Source organism: Perognathus longimembris, chromosome 8 (assembly GCF_023159225.1).
Source record: "Perognathus longimembris pacificus isolate PPM17 chromosome 8, ASM2315922v1, whole genome shotgun sequence".
NCBI classification, from domain to species: domain Eukaryota; kingdom Metazoa; phylum Chordata; class Mammalia; order Rodentia; family Heteromyidae; genus Perognathus; species Perognathus longimembris.
Window position 1 is genome coordinate 11,299,375 of NC_063168.1, and position 21,797 is coordinate 11,321,171.

At 41.5% G+C, this 21,797-nt stretch overlaps 1 gene segment (V, D, J or C); it reads left to right on the forward strand.

Moving 5' to 3' along the window:
* Positions 1–1,605: 1,605 nt before the first annotated feature.
* LOC125356822 lies at positions 1,606–21,287 on the forward strand. The segment is given in 4 exon segments: positions 1,606–1,669; positions 12,437–12,734; positions 19,504–19,514; positions 21,259–21,287. Coding segments are annotated over 4 exon segments (387 nt in total).
* Positions 21,288–21,797: the final 510 nt, after the last annotated feature.

A 21,797-nucleotide genomic window follows, 5' to 3' on the forward strand; every position in this document is an offset into this window, starting at 1 on the left:
AAAAGAAACAGGGTTGCAAACCATCACAATTAAAAGTGTCAATTGTCAACGAATGAGATTTGGTCTCTGATATTCTATGAGGTGCAATGTTACAGAAAGACAATTAGATCAACAACAAATCCCATAGTAAACTAAAGAGCTGCTTATCTTATAAGAGCAAAGAATGAAGAGTCTTGCTCTGTATGTTACAGCTCTGCCCTGTTATACATTGCAAGATTAGGACAGTGTCGCCCAGCCCAGGAAAAATGTAGAGATTAGGGGAATATATACCCAGAAGAGACAGCTTAACAGAAACACTGTATCTTTTTTGAGTCCCTAAGGTCAAATAACATGATTACAGTAATGCAGAAATACAGAAGGAACGTGAGTCGTTCCTACCATCATCAGGCTACCTTACCAGCCCACATTTCCCCAGCCTTCGGGCTTCTATGTGTGAATCAATTCTCCATGTGGTTTCTTGTGAATGTGCAGTGAGAGGAGTCCTCTGCATCCTGCCCTGATTCTCTCCATGCTGCAGTCAGTCACAGAGATGCTCTGTACGTCAGACTGAAGCTGATCGGGCTGTCCATTCACAGCTGAACAGATTGCTGAAACTAGCAGTATCCATAAGAAAGGCAGGGAAAGAGTCCCATAAAGAATCCACTTTTCCAGAGTTCGTTTATCCTTGAATTATGGTCCTTTGAGACTGTAGTTTCCCTTGCTGTTTTGACAGTAGGTGGGGATTAGGTCCAGTTTCCTACAGTGGGCTTACAACCATATAAAGTAGGATCTCAGAAACTGGAGCACACAGTCAGGTGACTTTAGTGACTCGGAGGGTCTGCGGTCCTCTGGAGTCAGGCAGTACTCTGTAAACCACTCCCACTTAGACACTCAAAGTAAAATTTTTTGAGATATATTTTGGTGTGTTGGCACCATCTCAGGTGTGGGCACAGAATTCTTTATATTTTTTTAAGAAAATTAGCACAAGTTGTTTAAAAACATATGCCTGAACTTAGCAAGAAAATACTTCAGAATGAGAGTCAAGTTGAATCTCAGAACTGTACTTAAGGTCAGAGAAGGCATTATCCTGGACACGAATGTGTGCTTTACAGAGGAATGAAGCAGGCCCGACTGGAAGCCATAGCAAGTTCTATCTGTCCTGGAATCCAATACTACTGTGCCAAATGTCTAGAGAATCTAATTAACCTCCACCTGTACTCTCTTCCTATCTTCATGTCCTTTTTCATATTCTCAGTGTGAAGCAGCAGCTAGAATTTTTTAAACCCCTGTCTCCTCTAAGAGCCATTAACATAGAATTAGAATTATGGAACACAGAAAAGTCTGTCCACAGAACTCAATGGACCTATAGAGCAATATACTTATAGAAGAGATGGTTTAAACTAGAGGGAGAAGCAAGTTCTCTGCAGGGAAAACACTGTTTCTCTGCTTTGATCTAGGACTCCTGGGAACCCTGGACAGGTGATGAGTTACTGAAATGAGACTGACCTGCAGCTCTGCCCAGCAGTGCTCAGCCTCTGCTGATTTGCATGAGCCAGAGCTCAGCCCACAGCCCTGAGTTCTTCAAAGGCTGCTCACACCCTGTGCAGGAGTCAGACCCAGTCACTGAGACACAGCGCAGACATGAAGGCTCCTGCCCAGCTCCTGGGGCTCCTGCTGCTTTGGCTCCCAGGTAAGGAGAGCAATGGAAATTTGCTTAGCTCAGTGTGGTCAGTGCTGCTTGGCATGTGGGGAAATTGTCTTATAACATGATTAAAAGTGTGGGTTTTGTTTCTGTGTTTTCCACATCAGGTGCCATGTGTGACATCCAGATGACCCAGTCTCCACCCTCCCTGTCTGCATCTCCAGGAGACACAGTCTCCATGACTTGCAGGGCCAGTCAGGGCATAAGCAATTATTTAGCCTGGTATCAGCAGAAACCAGGGAAACCACCTAAGCTTCTGATTTATTGGGCATCTACTTTGCAATCTGGGTTCCCATCGAGGTTCAGTGGCAGCGGATCTGGGACAGAGTTCACTCTCAGCATCAGCAGCCTGCAGCCTGAAGATGTTGCCACATATTACTGTCAACAAGGTTACAGTACTCCTCCCACAGTGATACAAGTCATAACAAAAACCTCCCAGGGCAGCAGAATTGAGATGCTCGGCTGCCCCAGCTGCTCCTCCTGCTGCCTCCAACTGCTGACAGAACTGCTCAGATGCAGCCAGTCTTTGAAGATCACTGGAAAGTATTGGGAGAAAGTTCATGGAGACAACTCCACACCCTGACTGTTCTCATTCCAAGCAGCTCACACCTCACAATGACTTTTCCCAGTTACAAAGAACACCGTTCTCTGCTCATGAATAGTCCAGGTTGTAATAGAAATTTGCAGTCACCCAATAAAAATAAGCCTTTCCAGTTATGTTAAAGGAGGCTTTTAAAAGCAAGCCAGTATAGTTGTGAAAAAGATTTTTGAAAAGAAGTTATTAAAAAATTATTATAATTTTTTGAAAACAATTGTTGATGGGCTCATTATAATTTTATTTGAAGTATGGTATGATGTTTGGATATTATACACATTGTACAATGACCTGAATAACATAATTAAGAAGATAGTTCACCATCTTACATATTTACTAATTTCATGTAGTCAGCGTTTTCTATTCAGGCAGTGCAATCTTTAAAATGTTATTTTAACACACATGTTAATTTTAATCTAATTATAAGACAATTAGTTTACTTTTGATGATGAATGCCAAATACCTTGTTATTTCCCAATGCATTGTCTGATCTACTGGAAACTCAAACAAACTTACACAAGAAAAAATTAAAATATGTAAATATGTGGATACATAGAATATATTTAAGTCACTCAGGGAACCAAGTAACAGATAGCTACATAATAATCAGTATTACATGAATATTTATCATGTAATCACAAAAGGGTCTTCCTTATACCATACAGATGTACTGGGAGCATAAATTCACATTTACTAATTAAAATGTATGTTTATGCATGAAAATATATATGGAAGGAAGGAGTTGGATTGGGAGGGATGGGGCAGAATGATGAAAGAGGTCATGTAGATCCAGAAGCAGCTTATTTATAAATGGACACATTTAGTTCTCATCCTTTTGTACAACTACTTATAGATAATAAAAGCAGAACTGAAAACAAGAGATATGTGTGCAGTTCTCGCTTGTCCACCATCTCATCTCTGTCCACCCATTTCTTTGTGGGTGTGGATGGATAGGATTGAGTCTGTTTTGAGGTTCGAAGCCATCTCATATCATTCAGAATATCAAAAGGAAAAGACAGAGGGAGAGGGGCAGAGACAGCCAGGCAGAGAGGAGACAGAGAGAGAGAGACACACACAGGGAGAGGAGTGCTGGGAAATGCCCTTCCTGAAGAGACTGTGGTGAGAGGAGCTCACTGCTGATGACCCAGTGAGGTCCTGGCCCAAGGCTCAGAACATATCCAGGAAGGCACTGCCCAAGACCATGACCATGCGTGCCTCTTTCTATCAGCAACCTGTAACCATAGCCAGAGTTTCAGTAAAGTTCAGTGAAGGGAAAATGTGGTATATGCAGGAAATATGGAAGGGACACTTCTAAAATAGAACTACTTCTTGACACAAAAGAGTAAAACACAAGTAAAAATAGATGCAATATAATTTTCTTTCCTACTCAGAATGTGTCCAAATTTGGAATCCTCAACAGCATCCCTGAGAGCATATATATTACAAATACAAAATAACAAATCCACCTCAGATCTATTGAATGTGAATCTGCATTGATTCTTAAGTAATCTTTTGGTAATTCCTTAATGTTTAGGAAGCTGTCTAGTAGATGAGTGTCAGGGGTAGAGAGATGCTTTTTACTCCCCAATCAGCCCATTAAAGAGCATTTCTATTTAAACTACATCCAACACACACACACACACACACAGACACACACACACACACACACACACACACACACACACACACACCTTCACAGTTTTAGGTATAGAAAGTCCTAGATGCAGTATCAGGTGAGGCCTGTCCTGTGTGTGGAAAAATATGGTGTGTTAATGTAAAGAGAACCAGCTGTGAGTTGAGGAGGCCAGGCATAGGGTTGTCCTCATTTTGTAACTAGAGACTATGATGAGCACTGACTCTCTGCATGAGAGAAGCTATAGCCCACCTGAGGGCAGGGCCTCCAATCCCCTATTCACTTCCCACAAGGCACCCCTTCAGATGGCCATGTGGGGTCTTCCTGGGCATCAGCAGCAGCCTTCTTGTCCATGGGCCCCTTTTTCCCAGGTGAGGATCTGCTGCATGACGGAGCCAGAATCCTCGGAGACCAAAAGTGGAGACTGAGATCTCTGTGACAAATAAGCAGAGACTGGTTAGAGAAGATTGCAAACTGAGACATTAAAAGTTTATAGGATAATTTAGGATGACCAGAATTATATACATGTATTTGTCTTTAAGGAGTTACACAAAGGAGTTTAAAAATCATGTCAGTGTATGAGTGGAATGCATCTTGATTACTTTCTCCCTTCCATTATTCTCCAGAGGGAAGTTTTCAAAAATTCTGTGATTAATTTGTTGTAAAAATAAAGTGTAGAAGAATGTCAGGATATTTACTGGAGTTTAAAGCTTCTCAAATTGAATATATATTCACAACTCCAAGTATACATAGTTATCCCATTTTCTCTTTATCTTATACAGGCATTTGAATCACTAATAGTAATAGAAAAGTTTGTTCTTTCTGTCAATTCTTTACACTCAATCTTAATATGAAGTTCCTTTGGAAACAGAGGTTCTAACACTTGTAGCTAACATTCCAGAACAGATAAATTGGTAACAATTATACCAGACGCCTCTTCCTCTAGCTCAACTCTGCTCCCATTGTTCAACTCCCTTGAGGATCCGTGCTGCTGATGGTGGACACTGTGACTTTCTCTAGACGAGCTGAGGGAGTTGCAGGGTATTCAGACACTGTGTCCATTCCATTCTCCCAGGATGTCCTTGACAGGAACCAGCATATCTTTGGGTCTCTGATGCTGTTGTTGGGTGGCAGGGCCATGTGCACCCTATCTTCCCCTCTCAGATCCAGAGTATCACAGTGGAGTCCTTCTCCCTAGTGCTGCTGGCATCATGAATTTTATTGGTTATCACCAAACACAGAGCACAGCTGATGTCACTTCTCTCAGAAGAGCAGGCCTTGCCCTCCCCTTGGCTCTTCTCACACTGTTGCCCCCATCTGGCTATTTGCATAGTGCTCCCTAAGGAGGACCTTCCTTTCCAAGTCTGAGATAAAGGCTCAGCTCTGAACCTGCCTTGACCTGACAAGACTCCTCATTTCACTCCTAGAAATGAAGTCCTTCTCTCAGCTCCTGTGCCTGTTAATGCTCTGGATCCCTGGTAAGGCAAAGGGAGATGAGGAATGGGAGTGGATGGGGGGGTTGAGCTCTCAGAGCCCATTTGTGACCTATCTGTGTAGGTCTTGTTATCCATGATGGGATGAGTGATATTTAGGCCTTCCAGAGTGAGGAACATTCCAGAAAGAGCTAGAAATTGGGAAGACTCTGCTAGATGACAATACAAGTAGTGATTCCTAGAGGCCCATTTATGCTTCAGAAATACATCAATTATTAGTATTTGATATGTTTAGATTATTAATCAGTATGAAATATGAATAGCAGGCAATATATATCAAAATAAAAAAAACAACAGCATGCATTTCTATGTTTGTGAATAAAGTTGCACTCCTGTTTTATTCTAATTTCAGGATCTAGTGGAGATGTTGTGCTGACCCAGACTCCACTCTCCCTGCCTGTCACCCTGGGAGAGCCGGCCTCCATCTTCTGCAGGTCTAGTCAGAGCCTCCTGTATAGCAATGGAAACACATATCTGCACTGGTTCCTGCAGAAGCCAGGCCAGTCTCCACAACTCCTGATCTACAAGGTTTCTAACCGAGCATCTGGGGTCCCAGACAGGTTCCGTGGCAGTGGGTCAGGCACGGATTTCACACTGACCATCAGCAGGGTGGAGGCTGAGGATGTTGGGGTTTATTACTGCTTTCAAGAGACACATGAACCTCTCACAGTGATACAGCCCTGAGCAAAAACCTCCCTGCTTGAGGTGGCCCAGCTGTCACATGTAGTTTGTTTGGGGAGCAGCGCAACAGCTTTCAGGGTGATTGTCAGAGCAAGAAGCTTTAGAAGTCATAGTAGTTTACAGCTGAGCTCTGTGTTGCATCAGTGCCTCTGCCACCCTTCAGGAACACTGGGGCAAAGGTCATGCCATGACACAGGCAGCTGGGGAAAAAATGTGGCTCACTCTGACCACTTATGACATGTTTGATTAAATCTTTATTATGATCCGTTCTGATTTTCAATCATGTACCTATTAGATTTGACCATGACAAATTGGATAGTATTTGGCAATATTAAAAATAAATTTTTTTTCAAATTATTCTCTCTTTAGACTGAGGTAGTAGCATTAACCAGCTCAGTCTTATCCTTAGCTATATTGTGAATTCCAGGCCAAATTTAGTTCCATAATGGAATCCTGTTCACAAACAAAACAGTACAAACAGGGCATGTTAATTAGTCTTCCATTTATTTTACTTATTTCTGGTAATTTGCCATGGCCAGTGAGAGAAATAACTACCACACTCCATGTAAGTGAAATGGGAAGGCATGATCTCGTGCATGAAGTACTTTCCCTGGAGGCCAGGCCTGAAGAAACAGCATAGGAAGATGTCATTATCATGAGATCCCAAAGTAGACAGAGCCGGTGATGGTGTCTACTCCTATAAATTATGCAGATGTCAGCAATTTGTATGGAGCTAAAGCTGGAATGGCTGTTAATATGTACAAATTCATGGTGTGTGCAAAGCCTGTGGCCATGAAATTACAAAAAAGGTATTTCTTTTTCGTGTTATTAGGATATCATTACATTATATAATTTCCATATTTTTGGTGGTCATTTTTGGACAAATGTTCTAAGCCTGGAAATGGAGATTCTTTTCATGTTTAATGTGGATCATGTTTTAGGGAAGGCAATTTGTGCAACGTGTGATTTTAAACAGAATGAAAATGCTGTCATCTCTGGAGAAAACAAGTCACATGTCATTGTCATTTGCCAAAACTTAATCTTATTTCTATATTCTAGTGATAATCTCTTTTGGAATATGAGAGAGGTGAGGAAGGACAGAGAGAATGAGATGGATGTAAAGAGGAATTAAATTTATGTTTGAGGAGGGATAGAAGCAGGATGGGGAGAAGGAGAGGGAGATGGAGTGAATGGTACAGAAGTACAGTATGAATGGATATAATTGATGAATGAATGATTGTAATGAGTGCAATCAGTATAAAAATCCTGAAAAATGTACTAATTATTCCCAACGAGGGAAACCATAGAGTCCATGTTTCCTTTTTTGGTCTGGCTCACTTCATTAAGTATAATTTTTTCCAAGTCCTTCCATTTCCTTATGAACGGGGCAATATCATTCTTTCTGATAGAGGCATAGAATTCGACTGTGTATATGAACCACATTTTCTTGATCCACACATCTACTGAGGGACATCTGGGTTGGTTCCATATTTTAGCTATGACAAATTGTGCTACGATGAACATAGTTGTGCTGGTGGCTTTAGTGTGTTCTTGTTTGAAATCTGTTGGGTAGATGCCCAAAAGTGGGGCTGCTGGGTCATAGGGGAGCTCTATGTTTAGCCTTCTGAGGAACCTCCATACTGCCTTCCAGAGTGGTTGAACAAGTTTACACTCCCACCCAAACTTAGTAGGGTTCTGTTTTGGCCACATCCCCTCCAGCATTTGTTATGATTAGTTTTCCTGATAATGGCCATTCTTGCTGGGGTGAGGTGGAACCTTAGTGTTATTTTGATTTGCATTTCTTTTATGGCCAGTGATGTAGAGCACTTCTCCCTGTGTCTCTTGCCCATTCTCATTTCCTCTTCAGAGAAGTCTCTTCTTAGGTCTTTAGCATACTTGTTGAGGGGGCAGTTGGTTCTTTGAGAATTTTTTTTTTGGAGGAATTTAATTTTTTGATTTCTACATATATTTTAGATATGAGGTCTTTGTTGGATGGCCAGTAAAGATTTTCTTCCAATCTGTAGGCTTTCATAACAGCTCAGTAGCTATGTCCATATGAACACATAAAATATGCTAAGTGACATGAGTTCCAAGTTATGGAAACAAGTGGTATGTCATTGTTGTTGTTATTTTCAACATGCCATGTGAAATTATGTCCTTTTTCTTTTGTATTTCTTTCCCATGGTTTTACCCTGATATCACTGTAACTGATTTTAGTACCCTGGTTATTGTATGTGTGTACTGGAACTAGGGAAGGGAAAAGGAATAACGAAATCAAAATACAAAGGATAAAAAGAGAAACTAAGCAACAGCACTACTAACTAAGCTATATGGTATAAACCAATTATTCAACTCACAGAGTGGGAGTAAATGGGGAGGGGGGAGGCGGGGGAAATGAGGGAGGAGGTAAAAAGATGGATAAGAAATGTATGTACTGCATTACATATGAAACTGTAACCCCTCTGTACATCACTTTGACAATAAAGAAATGAGAAAAAAGATTCTGAAAAGTGGATTGTAGGGAATAACCTGTGCCGTGGTAAGCATGGTAAAATAAATTGCATGTATGTATGAAAGCCTGGTCATGAAACCCCTTTGCACAAGTAATATATGCTATGGGAAATGTAGAAGAATGGAGGAGGAGGGGGAGGGTGGCTAGTGAAATCCAGTTTCTGGAATCATACAAGATGCAATTTCACAATATGACCATTAGATGGCACACACCGCACTGCTCACAGAGCTGCCTATCTGAGAAATAGCAGGGAAACAGAAGAGATGTCTGCTGTCACTGGTACTAGGGACACCCACTGGAACCCTGAACAGAGCAACAGCCCCCAAAACACTCACTGATTCTGAGCCTGGAAGCCTGGCATTGCATCTACCCGTGCCTTCTTGATGGCACCAAAGCCATCTCTAAAGGAAGGAGTTGTGTCTCCCTCTGTGTGTGTATGGAGAAGTGACCTGCAAGAAGGAAGGGAAGGCTATAAAAGAAGGGAGAGGGAGAATGATGTCAAAAAATCCAATGCATATCCTACAAAATTAAGAAAATAGAGGAAAGGGGTGGATTGGGAGGGATGGGACAGAATGATGAAAAGGATGATGTTTAATAAGACGCACTGTATTCAAAGACTACTTTATTGAATGGCAATCACTTTGTGTAACTACCTAAAAAAGAATTTTAAAAAGAAGAGAACATATGGAATAGTGGATTCCATATCACCAGTGCTCACACTTTCATACATCTAGTGTTTGCATAATAATGCTCATTATTAACTATGTAGCATGTTTCTGGGATTCAACCTGAATGCTCTAGGACCCTTGCTCCAGCCCTGAGATCCCCAAGGTCGCAAACAGGGTCTGAGCTGCATGATGCTCGGGCTTAGACTGAGCAAGGCTACGTGGTGACATGCATTTCGTGCGCTAGAGAATTGTCTCTGTATCAAAATTTAAAATGACGACTTACACAATTGAAATTAGACTTGTCAATGTATTAACTTAATAGGTAATTTACTGCATATAAACAATAGACCTATACCTTTTACAGTCATTCTTTTGTGACGTGTTCTTCTCTGTCCTGAGGACTCTGCTGACTCCTCATTATCCCCGCCCCTCAGAAGCAGTGAGAAGAGCCCTGGAGATTCCTCCCACAGTCAGCCCTGCTCTGAAGTCAGAATCTCTCAGAATTTCACCTCGGTCACAGACCTCATTGAGAATCATGGCCTAGATTGTCTGCACTTTCCTTTCCTTGGTGCACTTACTTCTTCCAGGAAGATCCATGGGAATGTCTTCTGATTTTCCCCTCTAGCCTCCTGTTTCAGCCAGGTAGTTCCACCTGTCAACAACCCAGGGTAGGGTAAGCCTGCACACACCTCTGATTTGAAGCTAGTATCCCCACTCTTCCATGCAGTCCAGTACTTGAAGTCTGTGCAGACTTGAAATTCACAAGCCACATGTCCACACTTGCTGAAGGCAGTCCCGGAGAATGGATCATGAGAGCTCCACGTGTCATCCTCAGAGCCTGCCTTCTCTCAACCCCACTCAAGTAGATGCTCTCAGAGTCTCTCTACCTCATCCTCTTAATATGTTCCATGGAATTTGCTAGGTGGAATTACATCTACAGGAGAGCCTGTAGGTTCCTTCTTGTTTTATTTAGTACCAGCTTTGTCCTGTAGTGCATGACAGAGAGAGCAAATCTCACTCCATCAAAGGCAGTAGGAGCTATTCAGGTGACCGTATGATAAGATTAGAAGTAAACTGTCAGAGGAGTGAAGAGGATGTGTAAACCTTTTAGATGGGGTTATATAGCATCTTAAAAAGAAGAAAGAAGGGCTGGGGATATAGCCTAGTGGCAAGAGTGCCTGCCTCGGATACACGAGGCCCTAGGTTCGATTCCCCAGCACCACATATACAGAAAACGGCCAGAAGCGGCGCTGTGGCTCAAGTGGCAGAGTGCTAGCCTTGAGCGGGAAGAAGCCAGGGACAGTGCTCAGGCCCTGAGTCCAAGGCCCAGGACTGGCCAAAAAAAAAAGAAGAAAGAAGACCATTCAAAATACTTCTTGGAGCAGTTATGTTAGCATGTGGTGCAGGGAGTACTAAAGTTTTGGAAGGTGCAGGTGATCAAATCAAGATTCTCAAGCCATTTTTGTAGTGAATGGTTCTGAAGAGGCCTCTGATTGGACCATGATTTGCAGAGGGCCTACTGGCCACAGAGCAGTGTTAATTAAGGATCATGTTGTCTTCATGCATCAGATTCTCGGACTTATACTGTTAAGTTCCATGTGAGTACTCTCCTCATCTATTTCCAGTTCTGATCTTCTGCAGTATGGGATGAAGGATGTCCACATGCTTATCTCCGTGTGGGTGAACATAATCAATTCACCCTAGCTTCACTGTATGTGGTCTCTTGTCCTTATTTCCTTATCTTGTAGATTTCCTCTCCACACTGTGTGGCTCTAGTTCTTCATCCCAACCTTGGCCACGTCGCAGAGTATCCCTTCTGTATCTGTTTGGATTACATATCTAAACTCAGACAGTAAAAACTGCTTTACTACTAGTCCCGGGTAGCTCATGCCTATAATGCTAGTTACACAGGAGGCTGAGATCTGAGGATGTGGTTGAAAGCCAACATTGGTTGCAAGAGTCTATGAGATGCTTATCTCTAATTAAGCACCAAAAAGCTGAAAGTGGAGCTGTGGACCTTGTGCAACATCCTTGAGAACCAAAGCTTAGTGACTGTATTGAAGCCACAGGCTGAGCACACAAAACATTGCTTTACTCAGGATTATGCAGGCTGAAAGAACATACTAATGTTTAGAGTTGATCTTTTGGTTTAGAGAACATGCCCAACTTCTGAAAGGGAACAGTTATCAGTAATTAAGAAAGAATACACAAATATCCTCCAAAGCTAAGTAAATATCTGGCACAGAAATGCAGTACACACAAGGGTAGATAGGGAACTATGTCTTTGTCTAAGCATAAAGCGGAAATGCCTCATGTGAACTGTTCCAGAGGGAGGCAATGCTTGAGAGCACTGAGAATAGAAGGAGAGTAGTCAATTATAAGCAGTGCACAGGGCACTGATGCAAGTAACAGTAGAAAGTCCATAAAACTCAGATAATTTTACTTTATTGCACATATTATATATTTCAGAATGTTCTCTTCCATTAAAATTTGAAATTCATCCATCTCTGTATTTACCTATGCATCTATCTGTCTTTCTACCTACACATATATTGTCACTTTCATAACACTTATGTTTGCATAATAATGATCATTATTACTAGATAACATGGTGCTCGGAAACAAGGTGAATGCTGCTGGACTCCTATGTCACAAAGTCTGTACATACCCAATTAAAGATAATTCTCTAATTACATTACTCACAATTTCCATCTCTGAGTTACTGACTTTCATTAAGAAAAGAGAAAAAAGAACCCCAGCACATCATTGATAATATGGAAATAAAATTGTGCTTCTCACAAGAGAATAGAATCAACCTTTCCCCCCCCTCATTTTTGTGGAGAAACTCATTATTTACAAGCAAATGTGAAACTCAGGGTTTTTAGTCTATGCTTTGTCACTGAGATCTACCAGCCTGCAGCTGTGCCCAGCCTTGCCCAGCCCCTGCTGATTTGCATGTGCACAGCCCACTGCTCTGAGCTCTTCTTCATAGGCTGTGCACACCCTGTGCAGGAGAAGGTCCACTCAGCACCCAGCATAGACATGAGGACCCCTGCTCAGCTGTTGGGGCTCCTGCTGCTCTGGCTCCCAGGTAAGGATGGACAAGGCTGGGTATTGCTCATCCCATGTGAACAGAGCTGCTTGGATAATGGCTTTTATGTTTCCAATATCAGGTGCCAGATGTGACATCCAGTTGACCCAGTCTCCATCCGTGTCTGCATCTCTGGGAGACAGAGTCGCCATCACTTGTAGGGCCAGCCAGGGCATTGGCACTGGTTTACATTGGTACCAACAGAGACCAGGGAAAGCTCCCAAGCTCCTGATCCGTTATGCAACTACTTTGGAATCTGGGGTCCCATCGAGGTTCAGTGGCAGTGGATCTGGGACAGAGTTCACTCTCACCATCAGCAGCCTGCAGCCTGAAGATGTTGCCACTTATTACTGTCAACAGAGTAGGAGTTACCCTCCCACAGTGATACAAGTCATAACAAAAACCTCCCAGGGCAGCAGAAGTGAGAGGCTGGGCTGCCCCACCTGCTCCTCCTGGAGCCTCCACTGATGACAGAGCTGCTCAGATGCAGCCAGTCTGTGAAGATCAGTGGAAAGTATTGGGCAAAAGGGCATGAAGGCATCTGCACACCCTAACTCTCTGTTTCCTTCTCACCCCCAGCAGCCCATACCTCACCATGCCTCTTCCGACTTACAGACAACACATGCCTGTACTCACGTGTAGTCAAGGTTTGCTATAAGTTTGCAGTCACTCAAATAAGTAGAAGCCACAATAGGTATGCCATAATAGGTTTTGAAAAGCAAGGTAATACTGCTTTTGAAAAGGGTTTTTGAAAAATAATTTTGTAAAGAAAAAATAGCCATTAGCATTTAATACAATTTTTATTTTCCACAGTATAATTGTACGTGAAGTACAATATGGTGTTTGGATATGTTCACACACTGTACAATAATTTAAACAATGTAATTAACAAGTTAGTTCATTATATTAGACATTGATTTCTTGTAGTCAGGGACTTTTTTCTTCAGCAAATATAACCTTTTTGTAAAAATCTTATTTCAAGTCACATGTTAATTTATTCAACATTCAAATATAATTATCACATAATTAACTTATTTTACGTTGAAAAACAAATTTATTAGTATTTCTCCATGCCCTGATCTCATCGTTGAAAGTAGAATGTGATAATTATTATGGTAAATTCAGTAAATATCAAGATAAAAACTAATAAAAATTTGGTACCCATGTATAGGAAGGTATGGGTATAATTTTTTCTTATTCAGAGCTCAAATGGCCAAAGCACCATTGGCTTCTGGCTCAGTTCAAGTAAATCTACACACAGAAAAATAAAAATAATAAAATGTGACTAAATAGAATTTAAGAATCTTATTGAAACAAGTAAGAGGTAAACATACATAGTGACCCATATTACATCAATATTTACCAGTGTTATCTCCACAACCTCTGATCTATTTGGTTTCCAACCGAGTATGTGGGGTCCAAGACAGGTTCCCTGGCAGCGGTCAGGCACAGATTTCACAGTGACCCTCAGCAGGGTGGAGGCGGAGGATGTTGGGGTTAATTACTGCTTTTAGCATACACATCTTCCTCCCACAGTGATGCAGCCCTGAACTGAAACCTCCCTCTGGCTGGGTGAGCGGCCCTCATGCTATGCTCGTTTGGGGAGCCGCAGAACAGATTATCTGCTTATTAGGAAGAAACTGTGGTCAACGAGAGAGTGACTCTGACTGGACATAAAGATTATGTGACAATGTGACAACATACAATCCACATAGGGCAGGAGAACTCATGGGAACGCAAAGACTGGGAGATTTCAGATAAACCATGAGGTATTATCATCTTTAAAATAGTACTGTTGCCAACCAGTAATGTGATAAGCAAATGTCTTCTGTGGTGATTTTATTCCTTTTACAAGGAAACTTTTAATGTTTCCAACATGCACAAGGTTCTTGCCTACACTTATATCATCGTTTATACATGAAATTTGTAATAATCTCTTCACAAACAAATAATTTTTTTCTCAACAAAATAAAAAGTCAACGCAACATGGATACAATATTCCTTTCTTTCCCTGCCGGGCCAGCCAGCAGTGAAACAGGAATCCTGACTGAGGGGCGGTGAGGATTAAGGAAAAGGAAAAATAAGGTAAGACAAAAAAGACAAGAGACAAAGATGGGGTACGGGAGGTCTGCAGCCATAAGGTTGAACCTCACGACTACAGCCAAGTTTATTCTTAACTTCCAGCTTATATGCAGTTTTGGAACTAGGGAATAGCATAGGGTTGTTAAAATTTAAGAACACACAGGGGCTTTGAAGCATTTGATTATGGTAAACACAGGAAAAGGTAGATTAACATAGGAATCTACTCCAGCCGACATAGCAAGATGCAGACAATGGCAAAGCAATTCCAGACAGTGCCCGTGAGCAAAGGTCCTTGCATCTGGTACATCCTAGTGATAACAGCACAGCCAGTGGTAAGGAAGAATCTAGCTGCAAGTTTGGCTCCCGACATTCTGGCGACATCAGCACGGCCAGAGGTCAGGATGAGCTTAGCTGCTAGCTCAGCTCCCGACACTTTCTTACTCAGTTTTTTTTCAAAATTCGCCACTATCCTAAACACACTGGCAACATGTTGTAAATACGAAATCATAGACCATGGTAAATGTGCTGAATGTGAATTGACATTTAGCAGGTGATCCTTATTATGTTTAAGAAGCCATGTGCAGGTCAAGTGCTGGTGGCACACTGCTGCAATTTTAGCTCCTCAGGAGACTGAGATCTGAGGACTGTGGTTCAAAACCAGCCAAGGCAGGAAAGACAGTAAGACTCTTACCTCCACTTAACCACCAGAAAGCCGGAAGAAGAGCTGTGACTGAAGTGGTAGAGCACTGGACTTGAGCAACCAGAGCTTATGGACACTGCCCAGCTCCTGAGCTCAAGCCTGAGGACTAACAAAAACAGACAGACAAAAAAATAGCACCCAAAACAACAACAACAACAGAAACCCCACAATTGAATTTAGAGGATGAGATTCAAGGTTGAGAGATGTTGTTTACTTCTCTACTGGCCCCATTTAAGAATGTATCTAGTTAACCCACATGTGAAATATATTGCAGATACACACGCATGTGTGTGCAAGTATATACACACACGTGTGCACACACACAAGGTCCATGTGCACTTGTTATTACAAAGTAAGTGAACTGATTTCTGTACAAAAACTGTTTTGCTTTGTCTAACCCACAATTTTAGGTGTAGAAAGTTCTAGGTGCAGTGTCCTCGTGTGTCTGTACTCAGGAGAGGGCCGTCACGTCTGTGTGAGGACATGCTGTGCTAATGGAAAGGGAATTAGCCACGCATGGGAGTGGTTGAGTTCATGGCTGTCTTCACTTCATAGCAAATGACTATGAAGAAATCTGCCTCACTCCATGAGGACGGCCCTGCCATTGATATCAGCACTTCCCGCAGGGGCCCTACATTTGACGTCCACCACTCAGAGGGGCTCATTGAGGAAGGAAAGTCTTGGAAAATTCACATTTAAATATTATTGGCTCCTGTCTTTATATCAATTCAATTTCACATTTCCAATTACTTCAAACACAGTGAAAAGAAGCAGTAACCTTTAGTCAGTAGCTACAGTGTGCACTCCAGGACCCCCATCTACAACATCCAGCAATAAGAAAGATAAATCCAGGTCATGGAAGCCCATAATCGCGCTGGCCCGCTGGGTCTCTCTGACGCAGAGTCTCTCCTGTGTGTGTCCTGATGGAGATTCCTGGAAATCCTTCTCACTGCCTGGCATCTCAGACTGCAGGCATTCTCCTGCTGTGAGGGGCTTCTTCCTGAAAATGTCAGGCTCAACCCTAAATTAAATCGCCATTGCTCCTGGTCTCAAGGTCATAGCTTGGTATGCGATTATCCCTACAGGCCACGATCCTCCTACGGTTTCACACATCCTCTGCTCAAATAGTGCAATCCAGCCTGATGGACTCAAACAACTCACTTTGTAGAATTTTTCCCATGACATGCAGTTAACATATTTGGTTCCCATCTGTGGACCCAGCCTAAGAGCCTCACTGACAGACATGTCCGTCTGTGTCTTGGAAGGTTGTGGATCGATAGGATTGAGTCTTTTAAGGATTGTATTCTCATGTGTGACTAGAAAAGATCTCCTCTCTTTCGGAATATCCATAGGAATACAAAGGGAAAGAATGCTGGGAAATTCACTACCTGAAAGAATTTGATGAGAGTAGTTCACAGCTGGTCATGGCCCAACTCTCAGAATAGATCCAGGAGCGCATTGCCCAAGACCATGTTCACACGTGCTTCTTCCTATCAGCAACCTGTCAACATAGCAAGTTTCAGTCAGTCTTAGTCAATGCAAAATGTAGTATTTACATGAACTATGTCAGGGACACAAACAAAACTACCTCTTGACACATAGGAAGCAACACAGCTAAACATGGATGGAATATTACTTTCTTTCCTACTCAATTTATCCAGAATTCAGAATCAACATCAGCATCACTGAGAATGTGTTGTAAATTCAAAATTACAATACCACCTCCTACCTACTGAATGTGAATCTACACTTCAGCATGTTAACAAATGATCCCTGTCAGGCTTTTAGGAAGTTGTGTTCAGAGTATGAGTATAACCGATAGAGATAGGATTTCTACTCTTAAACATATTTAAATGCATTTGTAGTTCAAGCACAATTTCTCTTTCTCTGTGTCTCTCTTTCTCTGTTTGACTGTTTATCTCTCACTCACAGCACACTGTGCCAGTCCTTTATTGTAACAAAGGAACTGACCTAAGCTCTTAACGAAGAAGAGTTTTATTTAACTAACAGTGTTAGGTGCAAACAGTCCTAGATGCAGTATCCTCATCTGTCTGTACACAGGCGAGGCCAGTCTTATTTGTGCCACAATAACGTTACTAAATAGAAAATGAGCTGTGAGTTGAGATGACCAAGCATATGGTTGTCTTCACTTTATAACAAGTGAATATTATGTAACACCCCAAGAGAACAGCTTTAATCCTCTCAAGGAACAGACTGCCAATGGCCCAATCACTTCCCACAAGGCACCTCTGTGCATGGCCAGGTGGGGTGCATTGTGGCATCAGCACAAGCCTTCTTGGCCATGTGCTCCTTATTCCCAGGTGATGTTCTGCCTCACCTCAAACTCAGGATCTTCAGAGACAAGAACTAGAGAATGAAATCTGAGACAAATAAGTAGAAACAGGTTGTTTTGGGTGGTACAGGAAACATTTAAAGATCTTATGTTAATTTAAAATAAGCAGAATGATATATATGTATGTCTATGCATATATAATTATCTACAAGTAGTTCCACTAGAGAGTTTCAAGTCAACATGTCAGTGTACGAGTGCAATGCATCTTGATCAATTACTTCCCAGAAGAAATTTGTAAGAATTATTAGATTAATTTTCCATACAAATACAGTGTGGAAAAATGACAGGATTTTAGTAGATATAAATATTGTAACATTGAATGTATAGTCACACTTTCATATATCAACATTTCTACCATTTTCCTCTTCTATTATAAAGGCCATTGGGACACTAGCTGTAAGAGAAAATTTTATTCACCCTGACAATTCTTTAAGTAAATCTTAATAAAGAGTTCTTTGGACGCAGAATTTCTAACATTGTAGCTATCATCCCTGAACAGATAACTTGGTAACTATGGTATCAGATACCTCTTCCTCTGGCTCAACTCTGTGCTCTCATTGATCAACTCCCTTGAGGATCTTTGCTGCTGATGGTGGACACTGTCTTCTTCTGGAATAGCTGAAGCAAATTCAGGGCACCTTGGCCCTCAAATCCACTCATTTTCCTACATGCTGTCCTTGAAGTAAACATACAGGTAATTGGGCCTCTGGTGCTGTTTTAGGGTGGAAGCAGCATATGGCCATGCAGAACAAAACATTCACAGTGGGGTCCTTCTTGCCAGTGCTGCAGGCATCATGGATTTTGTTAGTCATCACCAACCAAAGAGCACAATGATGCCACTTCTCTCAGAAGAGCAGGCCTTGCCCTCCTCTTGGCTCTTCTCACACTGTTGCCCCCACCTGGCTATTTGCATATTGCTCCCTAAGGAGGACCTTCCTTTCCAAGTCTGAGATAAAGGCTCAGCTCTGAACCTGCCTTGACCTGGCAAGACTCCTCATTTCACTCCTAGAAATGAAGTCCTTCTCTCAGCCCCTGTGGCTGTTAATGCTCTGGATCCCTGGTAAGGACAAAGGGAGATGAGGAATGGGAGTGGGTGGGAGGGTGAACTTACAGCTTCCAGTTGTGGCCTATGTGATAGATGCGCTGGTCTTGTTATCCTCCATGGGGTTTAGCTCTAGGAGAAAGAGAAACATTTCAGAAGAAAGTAAACCCTTTGCTTCTGTGATGACTCAGCTTGATAAGAATAATGCAGGGAACCACTGAAGATCCATTTATATTTAAAAATATTTCCACTTTTAACATAAAATATGTTAGATTCCAAGTCAAACTATGAAATATTAACAATAGGCAATATGTATCAAAATGAAAATTTAAAAAGCATGCTTCTCTATGTGTGCACATAACCTTGTACTTCTGCCGTATTCTAATTTCAGGATGCAGTGGAGATGTTGTGCTCACCCAGACTCCACTCTCCCTGCCTGTAACCCAGGGAGAGCCGGCCTCCATCTCCTGCAGGTCTAGTCAGAGCCTCCTGCATAGCAATGGAAAAAACTATTTGTACTGGTACTTGCAGAAGCCAGGCCAGTCTCCACAACTCCTGATCTATTGGGGTTCCAACCGAGCATCTGGGGTCCCAGAAAGGTTCCGTGGCAGCGGTTCAGGCACGGATTTCACACTGACCATCAGCAGGGTGGAGCCTGAGGATGTTGGGGTTTATTACTGTTTTCAAGGTACACATGTTCCTCCCACAATGATACAGGCCCGAACAAAAACCTCCATTCTGGCCCTCATGCATTGCTGGTCTGGTGAGCAGCAGAGCATATTTTCTGGGGGGGGGGGTGGGGGAAAGGGAAGAAAAAAGAAGAGAAGCACAAAGAGCACAATAAAAAACCTATTGTTTCCACATGAAAAGATGAAGAAAATAATTGAACAAATGAGGTCTCAAGAGATATATAAAAGGTATCAAATGGAAATCTGAGAATGGAAAACAATAACTTCACTGAAAATTTCACAGGTTAGGTGAAGATTCCAGTTGATGATAGGAGAAAAATCAGTGAGTGTTAAGAGATCAATCAAAATTTGTAACCTAAGGACAACTTCCAAGAATAATCTCCAAAGCCTCAGCAGATTATGTGTAATTGTGAAGAAGAGAAATAAATACGTATATATTTCAAAAAGGAATGGAAAAATAGAGAAAGAGATGGAGACAAACAGAGGGACAGAAAGAATGACAGGTAGAGCTGAAAAAATATTTCAAAACAACCTGGGAAATCTTTTCAAGTGTAGTGAGATACAGTAATTCAAGATTAAAAAAACCCACAATTGGATGAATTACAAGCCAATTCATGAATTTTCAAGTTATGGATGGAATGTTCAATATGAATGGTCTAAACTTGGAGAAAAGAATCTCACTGTGTTCAGAGAATGGGTAATAGAGACATTGACTACATTTTGGTCATGATAAACAAAGGCCAGAAGATGGTGGGATGACATTTAAATGCTGATGAATAAAAAAGCATAGAGAGCCATTAATTTTATGTGAGAAGTGACACAATATGGTTAAGAAAAAATGAAAATTCAAACTCCCAAGAAAGGAAGATAAATTATATCATAAAGATGTGCCCACAATAAATTCAAGGGTAAATAATGTTTAATCACAGGAAGCAAGAATAGGCAGCAAACTGAGGCAAAGAAAATTTGAGGCCTCAGAAACAGTTTCAAAAGTACCCACAGAGCACTACTTTCCTCCATATTTATGTTCATGTTCAAGTACACAGAAGAAGAACACGCATGACAGATGCCTGAAGGAGAGTTAGGAGCATTTTGGGATTGGGAAGTGGGGTGAGGAAGCCACCTGAGGATTTGAAAGGTCCTGTCCTTTAATCTGAACCATGAATGTATGCAGTCTACACTCATTACATGGAATATCTGTCATTTACACTGTATGTATCTAGTCCTAATTCACAAATAAAAACAATAAGTCTTACATCTACACAAGAAGTAAAAAATCTGTCTCTGCATAGAATGCAACCTCTTTTCTTTCTTTGCCTTTATAAATTTGATTTTATTGTCAAAGTGATGTACAGAGGAGTTACAGTAACACGATAGTGAGGACATTTCTTGTGATAATTATTACCCCCTCCCTCATTTTCTCTCACTTCTTTCCCTTTAGTTCCCTCCACCCTGAGTTGTACAGTGAATTTCCAACATATTGTCTTATGACTTTTCTATTTTAATACTTGTGTGAGTTCTTAGATAACACATAGCCACCCAGTCATTCAAAGCAGATTTCTTAGATTTCCATCCATGCTAATACCATCTCTAGACGTGAGTCCTCATATACTTAGGAATCACCATTGTCACTGCACCACAGGACAAAGAGTTTCTCCTATTACATCTCACAACCTAGAAATCCCTCTGTCACCAAGAGATTTAAGGTGCCACAGCTCCCTCTGGGGGTAGAAGGAAATACCTTCAGTTCCTGAGTTCCTGTAGAGCATTTTCTTCATTTGTTCTTACATTAAATGCAAAGAATCACATTCACAGAAGTATGCAAACACAGTGCCATGAACATTCCTAGATAAGATCTTTTTGAAGAAATCAAACAGAACCTTTGAACTCACAGAACTTTCATTTTAATGCAAAGGGAAGACAATGAAATAGCTCCCTTGCTGCTCTGGCTCTATTTCCTGAGACTCCCCCAACACACGCCCTTACCCCCCACCCAAAGCAACAGCATGTCTCAAAAAAAGTGGATAGGTCGCATCTTGGACCACGTTGTGTCTCCTAATCTCTTAACATGATTCCATTGAGAGGAAGGGGGGAGAAGTTACAATTCAACTCTGATGGGATCTCACTGACTTAACCAAGTCATCTTCGGAACAAAGAAGCCTCTGGTTTAAGCTTTATTTGAGCTTCCTCTCTGGAATTTTCTTTAGTTACTCTATTCTTCAATTTACTGCATTGTCATTGAAATCTCTGACAATTGCCATGAAATTTTGTCAATGAGTTCTAATGAATATTTTTCAATAACAAAAAATTAACATATCCTACTATGTATGTATAAAAACATATAACTATACTTCAATTTAAATTGATTTTAAACAAAAACAAGAAGGAAAGGCATGCAATGGAAGTAGGTTAACCCTTTCTTTAAAAATTAACCTTGATGGCACTAAAAGACAGGTTATTAGAAAGGCTTGTTCCGATTAGAATATCATATGAGCCAGGTGTTGGAGGCTAATGCCTATATCCCTAGCTACTTAGAAATCTGAAATTTGAGGATAATGGTTCAAAGCCAGCCAGGAA